The sequence below is a fragment of the Mytilus trossulus genome, chromosome 13 (assembly GCF_036588685.1).
Source record: "Mytilus trossulus isolate FHL-02 chromosome 13, PNRI_Mtr1.1.1.hap1, whole genome shotgun sequence".
Classification (NCBI taxonomy): Eukaryota; Metazoa; Mollusca; class Bivalvia; order Mytilida; family Mytilidae; genus Mytilus; species Mytilus trossulus.
The window spans coordinates 34,698,148-34,717,050 of record NC_086385.1 but is presented as its reverse complement, the minus strand read 5'-3'; the positions used below and the strand labels follow the sequence as shown (position 1 = coordinate 34,717,050).

Here is an 18,903-nt window from a genome sequence, read left to right as displayed (position 1 = left end):
CTGTTTTGTGATTTAAAATAATCTCGATGTTGTTAGGAATATTAGTAACAATTTTTTATTGAAGATTTAGCACTTGTTATTTTTTTTAATCAAAACAGGTAATCATTTTAAGACGACCTTCAAAATAATTTCTTTGATGATTTTCTCCTTCTGATCTCTTTACTTTACCAGCAGGTTTTTGCCACACAAAACTTAAACGACAAGTTATTAAGTTCTTGAATAATTTGGTTGTCTGGATTAAGTAGTGTTGGAAACAAAAGTAAAAAAGTATCGTGTTAATTATTTTATTTCTAAAACATAAGGTAAACATCAAATATCGTGAAAATGCAAATGAGAATCAAGTAGATAAATAAGAAATATTTCAAATTCAGAGGTATTTTTCAGGGCAAATTCAAAACCATAAAAAATAAATGGATAACTTCAAGAAATAACTTGCTACAAATGTCTTTCTCATTATTATTTGGAAATCTGTAAGTTATCTTGTAGATAATGAGCTATCTTGTGTTTCATCGCTTCAAATTCAGAGTCGTGCAATATGATATAGCAGGAAAATAAATGTGATATCTGCACAAATGGTTCGTTTGGGTTTTTTTTATCGTTGAGTTGGTTGCTCATACGCGGATAATGCATCACCTTTTATAATTTTGAAAGATTCATTGATAAGTATTTTGGAATCATTCATTAGTATTAGTTAATATACGATTCTATCTCATATGCTAGATAAATGATACGGAATGTTGTTTACCTCGATTGACAACTCTTGAGTTTTTACTTGCATATGGTACCCTTTTGTATACATGAGTATATATTGGAAAAATCTTCCATTTCTGTTTTCAATAACAACGAACATTCATAAAGCAAGGCATAATTGTGCATCTGTTTTTTGTAACGATCAGTTAAGTCACCAATTTCAACACCATAATGTGATCCATTTTCACTAACTAGTTTTAAAAACTGACTAAAATCATTACAACTTTTCTCATGATCACTTGGCCCCTCTATTTCGCCGTCACCAGAGCTTTCCGCATTACCATTTGGTTGGTTTTTAATTTGGCTGATTCTATATTCAAGCATGTTCATAAAATCTGGTTGTAATTTACTAATAAGTGTGTCGTAGTTTGGATGTTTTTCTATAAAAGAAGATTCATCTTTACGGACTTTCGTAAGCTTCCTTAGTACATGCTTGATTGTTTCTTTTGATCTTTTTTTTAGCCAATCCCTTTCCTAGAAAACAAATGTTAAAACATTTGAAATAAAAGAAAATGAGCTTGATATTTCTATATCTACAAAATAAATTAAATGCATGAAACATGTGAAATGCGGCTATATGGGGATCTTTCAACTTCAAACTAAGTGACCAAGTGCTTACATGTACAGCTTTCTTTTTTTGTTATTTGTAAGTTTTCCTATGTAAAGGTATACTTATAGAATATATATATTCATTCTTACTAATTGATCAACAATATATATGTGAATATGTTTGTAACGAATGAGTTTTATAATCTGGTTCTTTTATATTTCGTCCTTTTTACGTTGATGAAAATTCGGTTAATAGTTTCTGCTCTATTTTGTTCCATTATTGTCTAAAATCAGGGCAATGAAGAACTTAATGAATATCATATGCACTTGTTTATTATGAACACTTGTATTGTATATATAGTCAATGCTTCGGTCTCTAAATTTTGTTAGTATCATTTGTAATGGTTGTTGAGTTGCAAGCTTGTACGCAACCATTCCCATCATTCAAACACATTGAAGATTAATTTTTTAAAGTTTACTGCAAAAATAAGGAAAAAACTAATTTTTCATGAAAAATAACTTCTGATGTCAGAAGAATTTAGGTAAACAACAAATTAATGTAATTAAAAGATTTAAAAACCTTATAGATTACTCGCATTACGCACAGGTAAATTTGCTCTTTCTGCTAGCTCTCCATTGTAGATCATTGTAAATAAAAATTAATGTCCCTCATAAAGGTAGACAAAAAAAATAAAGGTCTCTAATAATAGGGTCAATTACGGGAATTGCTAAATAGCCGATTGGGTTAAATTCATTTTTTTTAATTTCTTTTTCCAATGATGGACAATGTCTTAATGTTTAAAAGTAAGCTGAATGTGATGTCATCTAAAAACATGGTTACATTGGTTTTTTTACGACATCGGTACATGGTTACAATTATATTCTCAAGATTATTCTAGCTTAAAAAAACACCTATAAAACAAGTTCAATGTGTCAATCAACGGAAAAGATCTCAGTGAAATTTGAATAGATACTATCAGATTATTACATGGCATTTTTCATATCGCATGTATTATCAGCCCTAGGTTCAATATCAGCCCAAAAGCCGCATGGCTCGAGGGCTGATATTGACCGTGGGCTGATAATACATGCGATATGAAAAATGAAATGTTATGATCTTTTTATCATATGCTTCAACAATGATGAAAAAAAAACAGATTCATGTATTGATCCTTTTACGTGGTTCCCAAATAGAAGTTCTAAGAGTGAAAAGGATATGGACAAATCGACAAAAAAATAATTCAACAATATACTTAAAGAACACTGTTTGGAAAGTCTACTTTTTTTAAAGTAGCTTTCAAAATTAATATGTTTGAAACTTTAAAAAAAGCATTTATTTATTTTTTTTTTTTATGTTTTTTGTTTGTTTTTTGTTTTGTTTATTATTTTACACAATATACTTTCCAGTATCCAAATAATTGGTTTATACAATACTTTGTAATGTTTTTCACTGAAAACGTAGCATTGATATGTATTTTCCGGAATTTGCCGAGTATCACCTGAATGCCATGTGATAACAATCGAAGCATGTGATAAACTATTCATATCAGCCCGCTAAGCACCAATTCGAAAAATATGGAATTTATGTAAATTTTAATACTATTATCATACAGTAAAATTCATTTGTTAATTAGTCTAGGTAAATGATAATTTATAATATTAACCTACCTTTTTCGGTTGATTTACTATTTCCGATACTTCCTTATCTGTCATCACTGTTGCCTTTTTCGACTTTTTTAATTCTTCCTCAACTAAGCGTCTTATTAATGCAACCACACGGTCACTTTGTATCACGTTGGTTGCCTGAAAAATATACACATTAATGCCAAATCAATGAAATTGAGAATGGAAATCTGGAATATGTCAAGGAGGCAACAACCCAACTAAAGAGCAGACAATGGGTCCTCAACACTGTGAGAAAATCCCGCACCCGGAGGTAGTCCTCATGTGGCCCCTAAACAAAATTGTGAACTAGTTCAGTGAAAAAAGACGTCACACGTCAAACATATAAAAGAGAAGATGTGGTATGATTGTCAATGAGACAATTCTCCACAAAAAACCAATGACACATAAATTAACAACTATTGGTTCATTTGGTTGACTGATTCGATCGACAAATCATTCTCATATAGCGTAAACGAAGATCAACATATTTTTTAACATACAAAATCAAATCAAAGAGTCATAGGAAAATACAATTCACCCGCTCGGTACTATTTATAATTTTATTGATATCAGGTTATATTGTCCCATATTAAAGTTGTGTTTTTGAAAGTATCCTTATTAAATTATAATCCATGGATTTTTTTAATTATTTGCCAAAATGTAGTTCACACCATGCTTTAAAAAAAAAAAAAAAAAAAGATTGGGTCACGGAGCTTATTTTCATGCTACAGGTTGTTCAAAATTGACAAATTTTGTATAGATGATGCTAGTCCAAATAATTATGACGTCTTGAAAGGCTATGATAATTTTTTTCTTTGACGCCTTAATAAGATACTTTACAATATAATAAGTTAGGAATTTCTAAATTGTTTTCTTTTTCTTATCTGAAAGCATACTATTAAAGCTATTTTCTCATATTTTATCTTAAAATTCTATGGTGCAGTTTTTGTTTTATGACAGAAAATTGGATATTCCATGCATCATTTTAGTCCAAATAATTATGACGTCTTGAAAGGCTATGATAATTTTTTTCTTTGACGCCTTACTTGGGCTTATACTATCCATTATTATAACAATGCTTAAAGTTTCTCTGATAAGAATACAAAAATAGATGAATAACTTTTCTGTCTAGTTTCAGAGACTGATACTTCAAATTGACCAAATGCATGGATTTAATGTTTGCTAAGATAATCTATTTACGGCAGGTTATAAATCTGTCAATAGAGTTAAATCATATCATATGGCAATATAAAGTAAATCTGATACTTGTGTAGACATAGTCAAATCAAATATATAACTGAACGAACGTTTGAAAGCATAAGTTTATTGTAAATTTTATTTTTGTATGTTTTCTTTGTACTTATATCATACCAAACTTAAGCTTGAGCACCACTTACAGAAATCATATTTAAACGAATGAACTTTTAAGCTAATCAAGCTAATCAAGCTGTTAACTTCCATGAACAGATCATTATTAAGTATTTTGAAGCATTGTAAGTCATTTGCTGAAAAAAAACTAAAAGGTCTTATCGTGTTCTGAAACATTTTAGTAGTTTGCTTAAAACGCTAGCGCTTAAAGGTCTGAACAAAATAAATTCAGTACATCTGGCTGAACATGAAGCAGCTATTGACAAAGAACAAATCTTTCCAAACCATAAGTAAGAATTGTTCACTTCATAATCAGATATAATAATAGATGTCGCGATTCCTTAACGAAAAATTAATAAAAATGTATTTCTCATCTATAAAAGGAGACGCAAATTATAATTTGAAATAATGGATAAATATTTAAATGAATCAGCTGTGATATGATAAAAGCGATTGAAAGAAATGTATACTTACGAAATCACTCTGAATTTCATCAGCATATGTATAGCTTTCACTAAGATATATTAGAAAGTTTGTGTATGTTTCTTTACGATCTGGTAGAGACGTTAATGTGAGATTGTCTCTCGACAAAGAGCCTACTTTACTCATACATATTCCCATTATTTTTTCCCTAAAAATAGGTATAATAAATCAGAGGTAAATTAGATTAATAATAATTAAATATCTTAAATGTTAGAATATCTAAAACAAAAACAACCTTTAAAGATAATAAATAAAAGTTTTTTCATGTTGCTTATGCTTTGTTTTCTTCGTGTAATCATTAGCCAGTTACTATTTCGTAATCTATATGCATAAGTAAATGAACAAATGCATTGGCAAAATCGATAACTCAGGAACATAATTAGAAGCTATGTTTATTGAGATCTAACACCAGTCAAAAAATAAATTGAAATAAGTACTGACGAAATTCATTCAATTTTACACATAGGTCATTTAGCCAACTGTATTCTTCGTGTTATACTCAATTAGTAGGTAAATGAAAGCATATGAAAATTGTGTTTTTGATTTAATTTATATTTATTGTGATTTTTACAGGAACGTTGTCTTGTGAATTTATAGTAAATACCTTTCTTGATAATACAAATGTTAAAAGATCAAGTTTTAAGTGTCTGGAAGGGAAGTAATATTTTGACAAAATATTTACATAGCTATTAACCATTTTTTTCTCGTTTGATTTCTTTATATATCAGACTATAACATGAAGTTTCTGCTGATTGTTGAGGCATGTACGATAAGTTATTGTACTATACGTCGATATAATTTGGACTATGATAAATAGCTGTTTATAGGCAATCATACCACATTATTTTTTTATTTATCCGTTATCATGTTTTATGTACTGAATATTTGATGGATAACAACCTATCTATTTGCCATACAATAGCTCATTATTTACCATATAGTTTACCATGTTGACTGCTGTACCCCTATTTAGGATATGTTTACCTATTGTGTCTGTTTGTTTTGTTCACACATCGTTGTCTATACAATTGAATTTTATGCGACTGTCAAACAAGTACATTTTAAGAGGTTTAATCCGCAATTTTCTACGTACAAAGATTTTTGTACCAAAGAAGGAATATGACCTTGGTTGTCAATTCGTTTGATTTGTTTGAGCTTTTAATTTTGCCTTTTAAATAAGGATATTCTGTTTTTAATTATCCCCGGAGTTTAGTATTTTTGTGATTTTTACTTTTTTCAGTCATTGTACTGTGACCTTTATTAATAATGAAAATGGATAAATGCGTTGCGGTGTTTATGTAATATTTTTATCACCATTTATAAAGGGTATACAGTAAAGTTTTTGCTAATTGTTGAATTCGATCCATACGTTCACTATTTACTTACATCATCAGCATGACTGTGGCAATGATAAAGAGTTCACACATTAAAAAAATATACCACATTCATTGTGTTTGTATTGTTTAAAGAATGTTTCTTTTTAATCAGTTTTTATTACATTATGTATAATATACAATAGATTTTTTTTTATATTAAGGACCTTTGACCGTAAAAAGAATAAGTCTTAATAGATTGATCATATTGATATTCAGTTATGTAAAAGCATTTAAATGCATAATATAAAAACAAAAAGATGTGGTATGATTACCATATCGTAACAAATGATTCTTTTTGTTCGAAAAAAAAATGTCACTTTTCAATACAATTAAGTTTTACTCACAATAATTCGCTAGGCTCTGATATAGTATAATGTGTGCAGGCTGATGTTTGTGTGTTTATATAGTGAACAAAATATAAAAACGGTTTTCCAAATATGAAATCTTCATATGGATAGGGCGTTTTATTTGAATATTCTAAATGAGAATTTTCCAAACAGCTAATCAATAACAAAGACTCAAATCGTTGAATGCAGCAAGACTGATATTTTGAAACATGACACTTTCTTAATTGATATAAGCGTACACGGATATTGTGTTTAATAGACTACTGTTTTTTTGATATGTTGTTTAAATGCATAAGACATGTTACACAAATCATTATATAACATCCTATATGACAATTGCTTTTGTGATATCATCGCTGGCCATCACAAGACATGAAAGGTGTACGCGTGCAGGAGTGGGTGGTCTAGAAAAATGGGGGCTGAGAGTTGTACAAGTTCATTCGATTCTAGATTGAATATATATTCATAGTAAGCCAGTTATATATTAGTTTTATTGTTGTATCACAGCTCCTGAAAAAGTTTACTCTGTCGCTTAACTAGTCCCACACAAAGTTCTGGTTGATATTGTGTCTCGGGTGTCTCCATCAGCTTCCAATGACTCTGAAAGTTTTAGAGCGTCTCGTAGCGTGTTCGACATATACCCGACACTCTGATATACGCAAAATCATTTGTTTACATTTTATTATTTCTGTTCTAGCATGGTTTAACTGTTTGTTAATGGCGTCTGTAGGGGTAACGAGGGTCGATGACACAATTCTGGTACAATTAAAGGCTACATATTATTCTGTTTGGGCATCATTTTGGTGTCCTAGAAAACTTCTTTGAATGATTTCTTTTGTCCACAATCACTTTTGTATGAATGTAATGTCCGTCTTTGTGATTTTGAGGCTCCGCCTGAGGTCTGTATAAATGTCATGAGAGGTTCCGTCGATAGCAACTAACGCTGCTACGGCTAATATATGCCACCCATCGTGTAGTTGGTGCCATATTTTCTCGGATGGCCAAGAAATATTGGGGCATATTTAACTTCCAAAAGAATGAGAAACAAGACATTAATTGGTGCACTGACAGCATGTATAGAAACGTCAAGGAGTAAAGAGAGCATTACATAGCAAGGATAAGCTTCTCAATCACAAAATTACCATCATTAGACGGTTGATTGGAAGTGCAATTGCGCCTAACATTTCTGATAGTGTTTCTAGTGTCACAAACCCTTTATTGTTCTGAAAATGCATGAAATATATATATATAAACTGTTATATGAACTTAATTAGATGGATACGAAGGAATTTTAACGGACATAATTTCAAGATTTTTTTTGGTGCTTTTTTTAAAGAATGAATTCTTTTGATGTTTTAGTCTCGTTGACATCCCGTTAGGAAATTACTTTCAAAACATGTAATACAACGTGGAAAATATTGAAGAATGAAAAAGAATTATCTAAATAAGACTAAACTCTATAAATGTGTAGTTATGAAAAGAAAAGAAAGAAAAGAGGTATCTAAAATTGACAAATTGCAAAATTAACAGAATGGTCAACTTGACACGTAAAAGCAACACCTTTTCATAAAAATTTCTAATATTTCTACCTACCATAAGTTTTTTGTAAGATTATTAATAAATAATTAACGTCTATTATAGTTGAACTTTTATATCAGTCTATTCAATCTTTAGTAAAAGTATATAAATAATCTAAATGTGAAACTGTGTCTTTTTCTAAAAGAAATAAGCACAAAATAGATAAAAATGAATTAAAAAATGGGAAAATTTTTAAAGATCGATAGGGTACTTTTATATTGTCGAATCAAAATCAAAAGTGCACAACCAATTGGTTTTCTACTTTAATTTATTTCTAACATTTATAAAAACTTAAAAATCAGTTATATAGGATTGATATATCATAGAAGAATTTAAGTCAATAAGATACTTTGTATTGACAACGAACCGGATTTTACTGACATTTTAATGACAATTCGAGTAAATAATAATAAATTTATATTGCCAGCAATCCGGATATAACTTTATTTTTTGGTAAAGCAATTTAGAACGTTTAAACGGACATCATTGGACATAGTTAAAATAGAACTTAATTTTACTTAATTCATTAGAAATACTAAATTATAATTTTGAATTAGATTTGTTAAATGGTTTTACCATTAAATAACATCGTACTTTATTTGAACTTTGTTTTTTAACTTCCTTTTTTAAGTCTTTACAAGACAAAGTTTCGTCTGGCCGACAATGTATTTTAGCCTTGCAATGATAATTAATTGATTCTACAATTAACAACACTCGGTTGTTGAATAAGGCATAATTTCTACAAATAAAAAAAAACATACATTTGGACGAAAAAAAACATGTATTTTTTTAAAAAGCCCTTGACATCTTATTTGGTCTTCAGATATACATAAGTAGGAAAAGGGTTGATTCACATACTGTTTCAAATTATCGCACAAAAACGAGAGAAAGTGCATATTTCAAGCGACCCAGAGTCATATATTCCACATTTAAACGACGTTAATATCGTCTATTCATTTCTTTATTTTCTGACATAAAATAATCCAATTTGAAATTTATTGTACACTTTCAAATTTTAAGTTTGATAGACGAATTTGCAACTGATAAATTTACCTTGCTGTATAATCGTCAGGAATTGATGACCGAGGTTTCGCACTGGTGAACCCTGTTTAAATACAAATGTGTTTTTTTTTAAATAAAAACTAATTAAAACAAAGCTTTTATCTCCTATTTCAAAAATAAAAACGACCTTTTTTAATCAGTATTTGCCTAATTGATACAAAACTCGCCTTAGAAATTTTCCAAGTAATACTGTGTTCACAAAATTTACTGGTGTGATCAATTATCAAGCAATCCAGTCCAAGGTGTATGGCCTTTTTCATGATTGATAAAGTTTATGAAGGTTTCTAAGTTCAGAAATCATCTTTAACCACGCCATATTATTTGTGTATTGTTCCAAATCGAAACTCTGTAATCCAGTGGTGGTCGTTTGTAACTGTATAACATATTTTTTCTCTTTACTCTATAATTTATTTTTTTAGTTTAAACCCGTCATTGTGTCCTTGGTTGAATTGTGTTACATTTGTAAAGTCATTAAAATTTATATCTAACGATAAAGTGTAGTTTTAAAGCTTGTCGAAGGCCGTACAGTAACTTTCAGGTGATAACATTAAAATCATTTGATCGTTGGTGATTTTGTGTTTCAAAAGAAATCCTACAACATCTTCTTATTTTTTTGACACACAAATATAAGGATATATGTCGTCTTACAGATACTTTTAGAAAAGAAAAACAGGGACACATATACAACAGCAGATAACACAGAAGAAAACATTCACATTGATATTAAAACAACTAATATTACGAAAAAGGTGGAACATTACATGAGGTAACTTAAAATCTTAGGTAAAAAGAGAAAACCAAACATTTTACATACTACATTTTTGTACTATTCTAGTTAATACCATAAAAAATTAATACAATTAATCTTTGATTTTAAGATAATTACAAACCTGAACTGCACTACTGATCAATATAGTTCAAGTTGCATATGTTACAACACTATACTTTCAAAATATTCCGCAGATCAGTTTCAATGATGGTGGATCCGACAATCTTTAAAATGTCACTCCTATAATTTTTTTACTGACGAGTGATCAATTTGATGTAGTACATACTTTACATATGTTATCTCATTTACAATAAAACCATAAATCTCAATATAATACATAATGTAATAAAAAGTATTTAAAATTTGCCAACTGCTGAACATAATATTGAGGTCAGCAGATTTATTGCCATTACCAATACAGGAACAAAACATTATAAAATGTGTAATATTATCATGAAAATTAATGACTGAAGTATACTCTATGATATATATGAATCTCTTTTCTTTATCATCCTGCTAGCTAAGGGAAAAAAAGATCATTTCGTGTCAAACTACGTTTGCATGTTTTGTTATATAACTATATTTTTTTATGTATATTTTCTGAAAATATTACCATTTGAGTAATTAATGGAAAGGTGGCACATTGTTTTGTCTAAGTTATATTATTGTAAAAAGGATTTGGATTTGTATTCTTATTGTAATAAGCTTATTTCAAAATGCAGTTTCTACTAGAAAGTATAAGCGTAAACGAGCATTTGTGTTGATTTAACTTGATATACAGATTTGACACAGTTGTGTAATATTTACATGAATTTTACAGCACTTTATCGATAGATTTAAGAAACACAAACATTAGCAACCTGAAATTTAAATAAACAATCGTGTTGATATTGTTTACGATCAATAATTTATTGCTTTCAAATCTACATTGTTGTAAAAGAGAGACGAAAGAGCAGACAGTCAAACTCATAAATCAAAAATAAACTGACATCGCCATGGCTAAAAATGAAAAGGACAAACAGACACTAGTACACATGACACAACATTGAAAACTAAAGAATAAACAACACGAACCCCACCAAAAACTAGGGGTGATCCCAGGGGCTCCGGAAGGGTAAGCAGATCCTGCTCCACATGTGACACCCGTCGTGTTGCTTATTTGATATCAAATCCAAAAATAGTCTAATTTGGTAGGTCAAATTCACGAAAGAAAAGAGATTGTAGTTACGACGTAATGAGCATATCCGATATCATATGTGAAACGGTTATTCCATAACGGTCAACCAACTCGCGATGGCGTCCGTAAAATTTACGAAGGGATGATTTCAACTTCACCATTTGAATTTCTTGGTTTAATAGGTTCCTTGTGAGCAGTAACCCTTTATCAAGAAAATCATGATAGGAAATGCAAGCACTGGAATATCGTATCAATTGGGAGATATATACCCCGTATGCAGGTGCTGCTAGAATGTGACTACTTAGAAATGGAAAGTTCACAATTGGAAAGCTGAAATCATCTCTTTTGTCGTAAAGTTTTGTTTTCAACCGACCCTCATGGTCAATTTCTAGATATAAGTCAAGATATGAAGCCGACTTAACTGTATCTGTAGTATGGTTTATCTCTAGTTCAATGGGATAGATGCGTTCCACATACATGAAATAGTCACCAAATTTTGAATTATTTAGTTAAAGAACATCATCTATATAGCGGAAAGTAGAGTTAAAGGATATTGCTAACTTAAATTACAGTACTTAATATGAGTACTTAATTTCATATTTAAACAAAAGTAGTCATTTTGTAAAAATTCCTTTCGATACAAATAAGTACATGTGATATTAGTGCCAAAGAGACAACTTCCATCCAATTTACAATATGTGAAAAATGAACAATTATAGGTCTAAGTATTGCCCCTTATACAGTGCATTGTCTTACACCGAACAGCAAGCTATAAAGGGACCCTTAATGACTATTGTAAAAGAATTCAAACAGGAAAAACAACAGTTCGATCTGTAAATAAAACGAGAAATGAGAAACCTGTATTAACCACTCCAATAAACGACAACCAGCTCATGAGTAGAGTTAACACAGTCTAATAGATATTGAATATTGAATTTAAAAAAAGAGAGTGCATGTTTGTGTTTGTGTATTGGCTGTTTGTTTTATTCGTTTTTTGTTTTGCATCTTTATATGATCGTTATACTCGATTTGCCAAATCTTATATGTTCATTTTGTTCTGAATATGTATTTTTCTTTGAGATATTTCATAATTAACTCATAATCTACCATCTTCTATAACTTAATAGATACCTGTGCTTATGAAACTCGTCATATATACAAGTCTTAATTTTTATTCGTCAAATAAACCCTTCTTTTACAAAAAGACTTGTTTACGCTTTAATTATTTTATGGATATAGCATAATATCTGACAAAGGCATACTACTGTTTTCCAGAAAGTCAAAAAAGAAAACATTCACACCCGGTAGAAAATGTCATTCAAATAAAGGCAACAGTAGTATACCGCTGTTCAAAACTCATAAATCCATGGACAAAAAAACAAAATTGGGGTAATAAACTAACACCGAGGGAAACGCATTGAATATAAGAGGATAACAACGACATAACACTAAAATGTAACACACACAGAAACAGACCGAGCATCAGACAAAATCCCACGAGAATAACAAATATAATATCAAAACCAAATACATGAATTTGGGATAGACAAGTACCGTAACACGTCTTATCGCAATGTGAATTTACACTCACAAATAAGAGAAAACAAACGACACAACGTTAAAATGTGTGTTTATGACCCTAGTAATCCCTAGTTAATCTTAGTGACGAGCTGTACCGACTTCAATGACAAAAACGCCGAAGATTATATCAGAAAAATGCTATACTTTATTACCGTTGATATATGTGTTGAGTTGGCTGTTTTGCTATTTCAACAGCCAGTCGGAGTCTTATTGGAAACTTATTATCACCCTACTGGCCTAATAGTTGATGTTTTTCAGATGGAGTAAGATTAATTCAGAACCTTTATGAATAATATGAAAAATAACATCTGCAAAGTTCCCAGCAATATTGATCCTTTCACTGAAGGTGCAAAACCATATCATAGTACGTCACATCCAGTCAAAGAAGGGTCGAAAAAAAGTTCTTTGAATTTGACAGTTGTAAGACATTTATCTTGCATTTCATTGAAGTAAATAAACTCATCATAGATACCAGGACTAAAAATTGTATATACGCCAGACGCGCGTTTCGTCTACAAAAGACTCATCAGTGACGCTCGAATACAAAAAAGTTAAAAAGGCTAAATAAAGTACGAAGTTGAAGAGCATTGAGGACCAAAATTCTTGAAAGTTTTTCCAAATACAGCTACGGTAATCTATGTCTGAGGTAGAAAAGCCTTAGTATTTCAAAAAAATCAATATTTTGTAAACAGTAAATTTTTAAATATAACCATATGAATGACAATTCATGTCAGCACAACAAGTACTGACTACTGGGCTTGTGATACCCTCGGGAAAACATTTCTCAGTGATAAACATTTATCTTGGGTGTTTCAAAGCACCATTCTGTTTGGTCTTTCTATAAAAAAAAACTATTGGTATTTTGAGGTTCTTAAGTTACAGAAGCTTGTACACAGAAAACGAAGAGGTAAACATTGCAATTTAGTACATTTGTTTAAAGTCCATGCTTTTTAATTGAAATATTCAGAGTGGATTTAGTCTCAAAAACACATTTTATGAATAAAGTTGCCTTGAACATGTTGAAAAAGGACTCTTCCGGAATTTAAAGTGGCCAAAACAAGACTTCTCAGTTTTTTGGGGGAAATCCTTTCTCACTTATCTCCGTATCACTTATATACACATGGAAAAAAGTATTGCAACACCTTAATTTTTTAAAACTTGAAAATACAGCCTCTTTTTTTGGATAAAATATAATAAAATATTGTATAATATTATTGAAACATAGTTTATAATAACATTGGCTTAAAGAACAAAAAATGTTTGAAAAAAAAATATCTATATAACCACAATCTTAATAACAAAATGAAGTGTTTTTTGTACAAAAAAATGGATTTTACAACTTTTACTGTAGTCGAACCTTACAATTTCAGACATTTTAAAATTAATCTTCAGATGACTGTTCACATCATGGTTGATCATGATCGTTATACGCCAAAGAATAAGTACTTTGTGCGCAGCCTCCATTCAAACGGATAACCGCATTTGTAAACGTCTTCTGATTCCTGCCATAAATTAATTAATTTGTTGCTAAGGCAGCAGCAACCATTTCTGATGAAGGGCATTGTTAATTTCATGATGTGTTTGAACTGGGGTGTCCTTCCGCGCACTTTCCGCCCAATAGTGTAACATATATGTTCGATATGGTTCAAATCCGGACTACAATCGGGCCAAGGAAGATGAACCGAACTCCATTGGAACAATAAATCTTCCTCCACGATGCTTATTTCTAACTTTGGCGAGCTCTGCACTACATTGGATACGAAAAACTGTGTGTCTGTTCGTAAGCAAAGGTCTCCGAAATAGTCTTATCACACGATAACCAGTAGCGATGAGTCGATCTCGAACAGTTCTTGTTAAAAGGCTCATGTATGCCCATCACCCTTTTTTTTAGGATTATATTGTATGCAATAGGTTTCCTTCTGACCAGCCTTAATTATGCTTGATTTTCCCTAGCAAATGGTTTAGGGGGTCTTTTTTTTTTTTTTTTTTTTTTTTTATCTCGGAAGGTCTTTAACATCGTTCTTTGCCTGGTTTTTATTCTCAAAACGACTTATAGTGGAATGGGTATGACCAACAATACGTGCAGTTGTTACAGCGACATATCTGCTTCTCTCATGCTTATAATATGCCTTCTTGCTGCAGTTTAGAGTTGCCTAGAACCCATTACAAGGTGTCAATTACATAACTTTAAAAACTTGGTTATTATAAGTGTTGAAAACAATGAGGATACAAACATCTGTTTTGCTGTTTACGGGCACAGTAGCTACATGTACAGATAAAAACTTATCGAGTCGATATTTATTGATTGAACTCAGGTGATATTTAAATAATGTTTAACCAGTTCTTTTTTACAAAATTATATCACAAAAAAATAAAGAATGTTTATTTAATTTCAATTTCAATTTGCTGTTGCAATACTTTTTTCCATGTGTATATAATGATATTAAAAAAAAACTTTGTCCTCCGTATTACTTTAATGAATATACAGTTATGAGTAAATGTAATTATTTAAGAAGCAGTAACAACGAGTTATTCACTTAAAGGGAAGAGCGATGTAAATTTAAGTTTTGCATTAGGACCTGTTAAAACCTTAAGTAAGTTAACTTTTATATAGACAGTTCACTGAGCTCGACTTCTTCAATGTCTAATCTATTATTACATTTCTTTAATAAATGAATCAAAGTTACCCCAAAATGTTGGCCTAAAATGTTGAAATTCTGTAGAAAATGAGGTATGAATAGTTATCAAAGGTACTAGGATTATAATTTAATACGCCAGACACCCGTTTCGGTTACATATGACTCATCAGTGACGCTCTGATTGTAATATTTATAAAGCCAAACAAGTTCAAAAATGAAGAGCATTGAGGATCCAAAATTCCAAAAACATGTGCCAAATACGGCTAAGGTAATCAATGACTGGGATAAGAAAATCCTTATTTTTTTCGGAAAATTCAAAGTTTTGTAAACAGGAAATTTATAAAAATGACCAAATAATTGATATCCTGTCAACTTGGAAGTACTGACTTCTAAGCTGGATATACCTTCGCAAACATAATGTTCACCAGCAGTTGCATTGACCCAGATGTGTAAATAGTTATCAAAGGTATTAGGGACCTAATAACGAAGACAAGAAGTTCAGTAGTTGTATTCATAATTCTAAAGTTTTGAGTTTTTGGAGAACTTGGGCTCGAATTCTTGTAGATGTCATCTTACTTTATACTAGATCTTACTCAAACTATTGAACTGTTAATGACAAAACTTGACAGTAAAACATGAAATTACCAGTATTACAAAGAGACAAGATTCATTCAGTTTATTCAGCAAAAAAGTATTTTCAATAATCTACTATTCCGTGTGTGCTTGCAAATCTGTTATCACAGTGAACTTAAGATTAAGAATACTGCCGATATTAAAAGATATCCTTTAAACTGATATTGCCCCAGATATTTTAAAGTCGAACGACATCGAACTTTTTCATTGATAACTTCACCTATTGCAGCAGTACTACCTGCTCCTCCGTTTGATGTTTACATATCTCAATTGATAAGTAACACTGTTTTATGTTTAAAAAGTACGAACTTCATTAGCAATGGTGTGTTTCTTACACAAACACTGCTTCAACAGAGTAACGAGAAAGAAGATTGAAAATGTCACTCCAAAAGTGTTATGTTCATTATCACGAATTGATCAACCGATACGATTTATATATATATATGTCCTTTCTAGTGGCCGACATGTTTTTGTAGTCTGGATTTTGAAAGTGGTGTTATTCTATAAAGATAATAAAAATACAACCGAGTGTAGCGAGACTAAAAATAATTTTGACGATTTTATGCAAAAATACGATACGTTGTCCAATCGAAGGGTGAACGACCTATACGCCCCAACCCCCGAAATTGGCATTTCCCTTGAAGTTACGACAAAGTTGAATTTTGTAATTAGTGTCACCAGAGCCGTGCACATAAAATCATATATACCGTCTTGCTTGGTCAATTACTATAACATATTCAATATATGTAAATATGTTTGACGTCTTTGTTTAATTCCGATAATTCCGAGGATTTTTCTGATAAATTGTTTGATTATAAAGTACATAAACAAAATGTTTCAAAGAAAATAATCAAATGAATACAATGACGAGATTGTTCTTGTTAGACCCGCTTCAAAAAAACACAACTCCTTAATACTGAAATAATTCAGACTGTTAAGAAATAGAATTTTTTTAAGAATATGGTATTTTCAGAAAATTAAAGAATATATTGAGAAAAAAATAGAATTTCAACAACCAATTAACACAAGTTTTATCTCTGTTTCAGGATCAATGACAAACGAGAGGATTTTTTATTTCGGTATTATCAATTTCCACCATCTTAATAGCAATATACTAACCTCACCTGCATATGGGATATACATTTCCCAACTCCTACGATATACAAGAGCTTGTACAACGTTACCGGTGTCTGAGCAGAAAGTTGATGAAACAGGGTAATATCAATTTACGTCTTGTTCTTTTTCGAAACAAAATTTATCGGAATAAACCAAGACCTTATCGATAAATATTCCTTATTAACTTCGCATTATAATACGGTTTCTAGGTACTGACGTTGTGTATCATCTTAATGGCTTGTTATTTTATATGCCTTTGTAAAGTACTACTTTTACTGCTTAGTCTATTATTTGGTAATTAGATATAAGAAGATGTGATATGAGTACCAATGGGATAATACTAATGTGTATGGCAAGGAACTTGTTATTCCGTCATTTATATTGGTGCTATGGTAAATGTGTGTGCATTTGTCTTAGTACACAATTTTGTTAATGTGCTCATATTTATAGTGAATTAGATTATAACACAGTACTGACTGCTGTGCTTTTAATTTTGACATTAACATCTATTGTGTCTGTTTGTTATTCTCGCATATTGTTGCAATATAATGAAATGTTAGTGCGACTTTCCTACAAGTGTGAGGCTTACCTAGCTATAAAACCAGGTTTAATCCACCACTTTCTACATAGATTGTACAAAATCAGGAGTATGACAGTTGTTATCCATTCAATATAATAAATCGGATATCTTCACCGTTTTCTTGTTTGTTTTTAGTATGATGTTGGTCTGGTCACTTATTAGCAGATAATGCCACGAATTCATGTTTAAGGTTGATAGATATAAATATTTGAATCGTTCACTTTTATAAATAGTAGTTGGTTAAGGATACGTTATTGGTTGTGATGTCCTTTCTGTCGTAAATGGAACATGTTCTCCATTATTCTGGGGTTTACATGTTTGTAATGTACTATAATATTATTTATTATGCGTTTGTTGGTACTAAATTCCTGTTACGTAGTGTTGTCATTTTAGCGACATCTTTTAACATTGCCATATAAGCGGGGGAGGTTTGGCTGAGGATGAACCCACCATTTTCTATTAAAATATCCTGTTTCAAGTCAGGAAAATGGCAGTTGTTATCAAAGAGTCCTGAATATTTTTGTTGCTGCACATCTTGTTTCTAATGTTCGTTCCCTTATTTTAATCTTTTAGTTGATGTGTCTCTGTATTAGTTTGTAACCCGGCTTTTTTTCTATCGACTTTTAACTGTTAAACAACGATATACTACTGTTGCCTTTTTTTTATCATTTTCTTACAATTGTAAAAACATAAATCAGAATATTGTTTACCTTTGATACAAATTTATGGTTTTGCCGTGCACAATGTACCTTCTATTTTTGAGTTTATTTTTGAAAAATCGTCGCCTACTGCTTTCAATATTAATGTACATTTATAAAGCAACTTATAAGCGTGCACCTGCTTGTTATATCGACCAGATTTGTCAACATTTTCATCGCCATTATTTGATTAATTTTCGCTTACGCATTCTAAACAGTGACTAGAATCATAACCAATCTTCGCATGATTACTCGGCCTATCTGTTTCGCTGTCATCAAAAAATTCTGCTGTTTCGTCTGCACAACTTGGTTATTTCTTAATTTGTTTAATTCTACTCTCTATCAAATTCATAACATCTGTTTTTAGCTTATCAGTTAGTTTCTTGTAATTGGATTGTTTCTCTATGAAAGATGGATCATCTTCATTGGCGTCCTTAAGTCTGGACATTATATTTGTGACAATTTCTTTGGATCTTTTTAACCAATTGTTTTCCTGAAAACAAGAGTTATTAATACTTTATAAATGATAAAA

General features: G+C 30.7%; 1 protein-coding gene across 1 annotated transcript in view; it reads right to left on the bottom strand.

The window, feature by feature from the left end:
* Positions 1-270: 270 nt before the first annotated feature.
* The window catches only part of LOC134694732 (uncharacterized), a 68,614-nt gene continuing 49,981 nt past the window's right edge, over positions 271-18,903 (bottom strand). The window contains exons 2-4 of the mRNA XM_063555778.1: positions 4,807-4,963; positions 2,968-3,102; positions 271-1,224 (exon numbers count right to left, since the gene is read on the bottom strand). Coding sequence (XP_063411848.1) covers positions 769-1,224; positions 2,968-3,102; positions 4,807-4,953 — 738 coding nt within the window. The 5' untranslated portion in view covers positions 4,954-4,963 and the 3' untranslated portion in view covers positions 271-768. The remainder of the gene's footprint in view (positions 1,225-2,967; positions 3,103-4,806; positions 4,964-18,903) is intronic.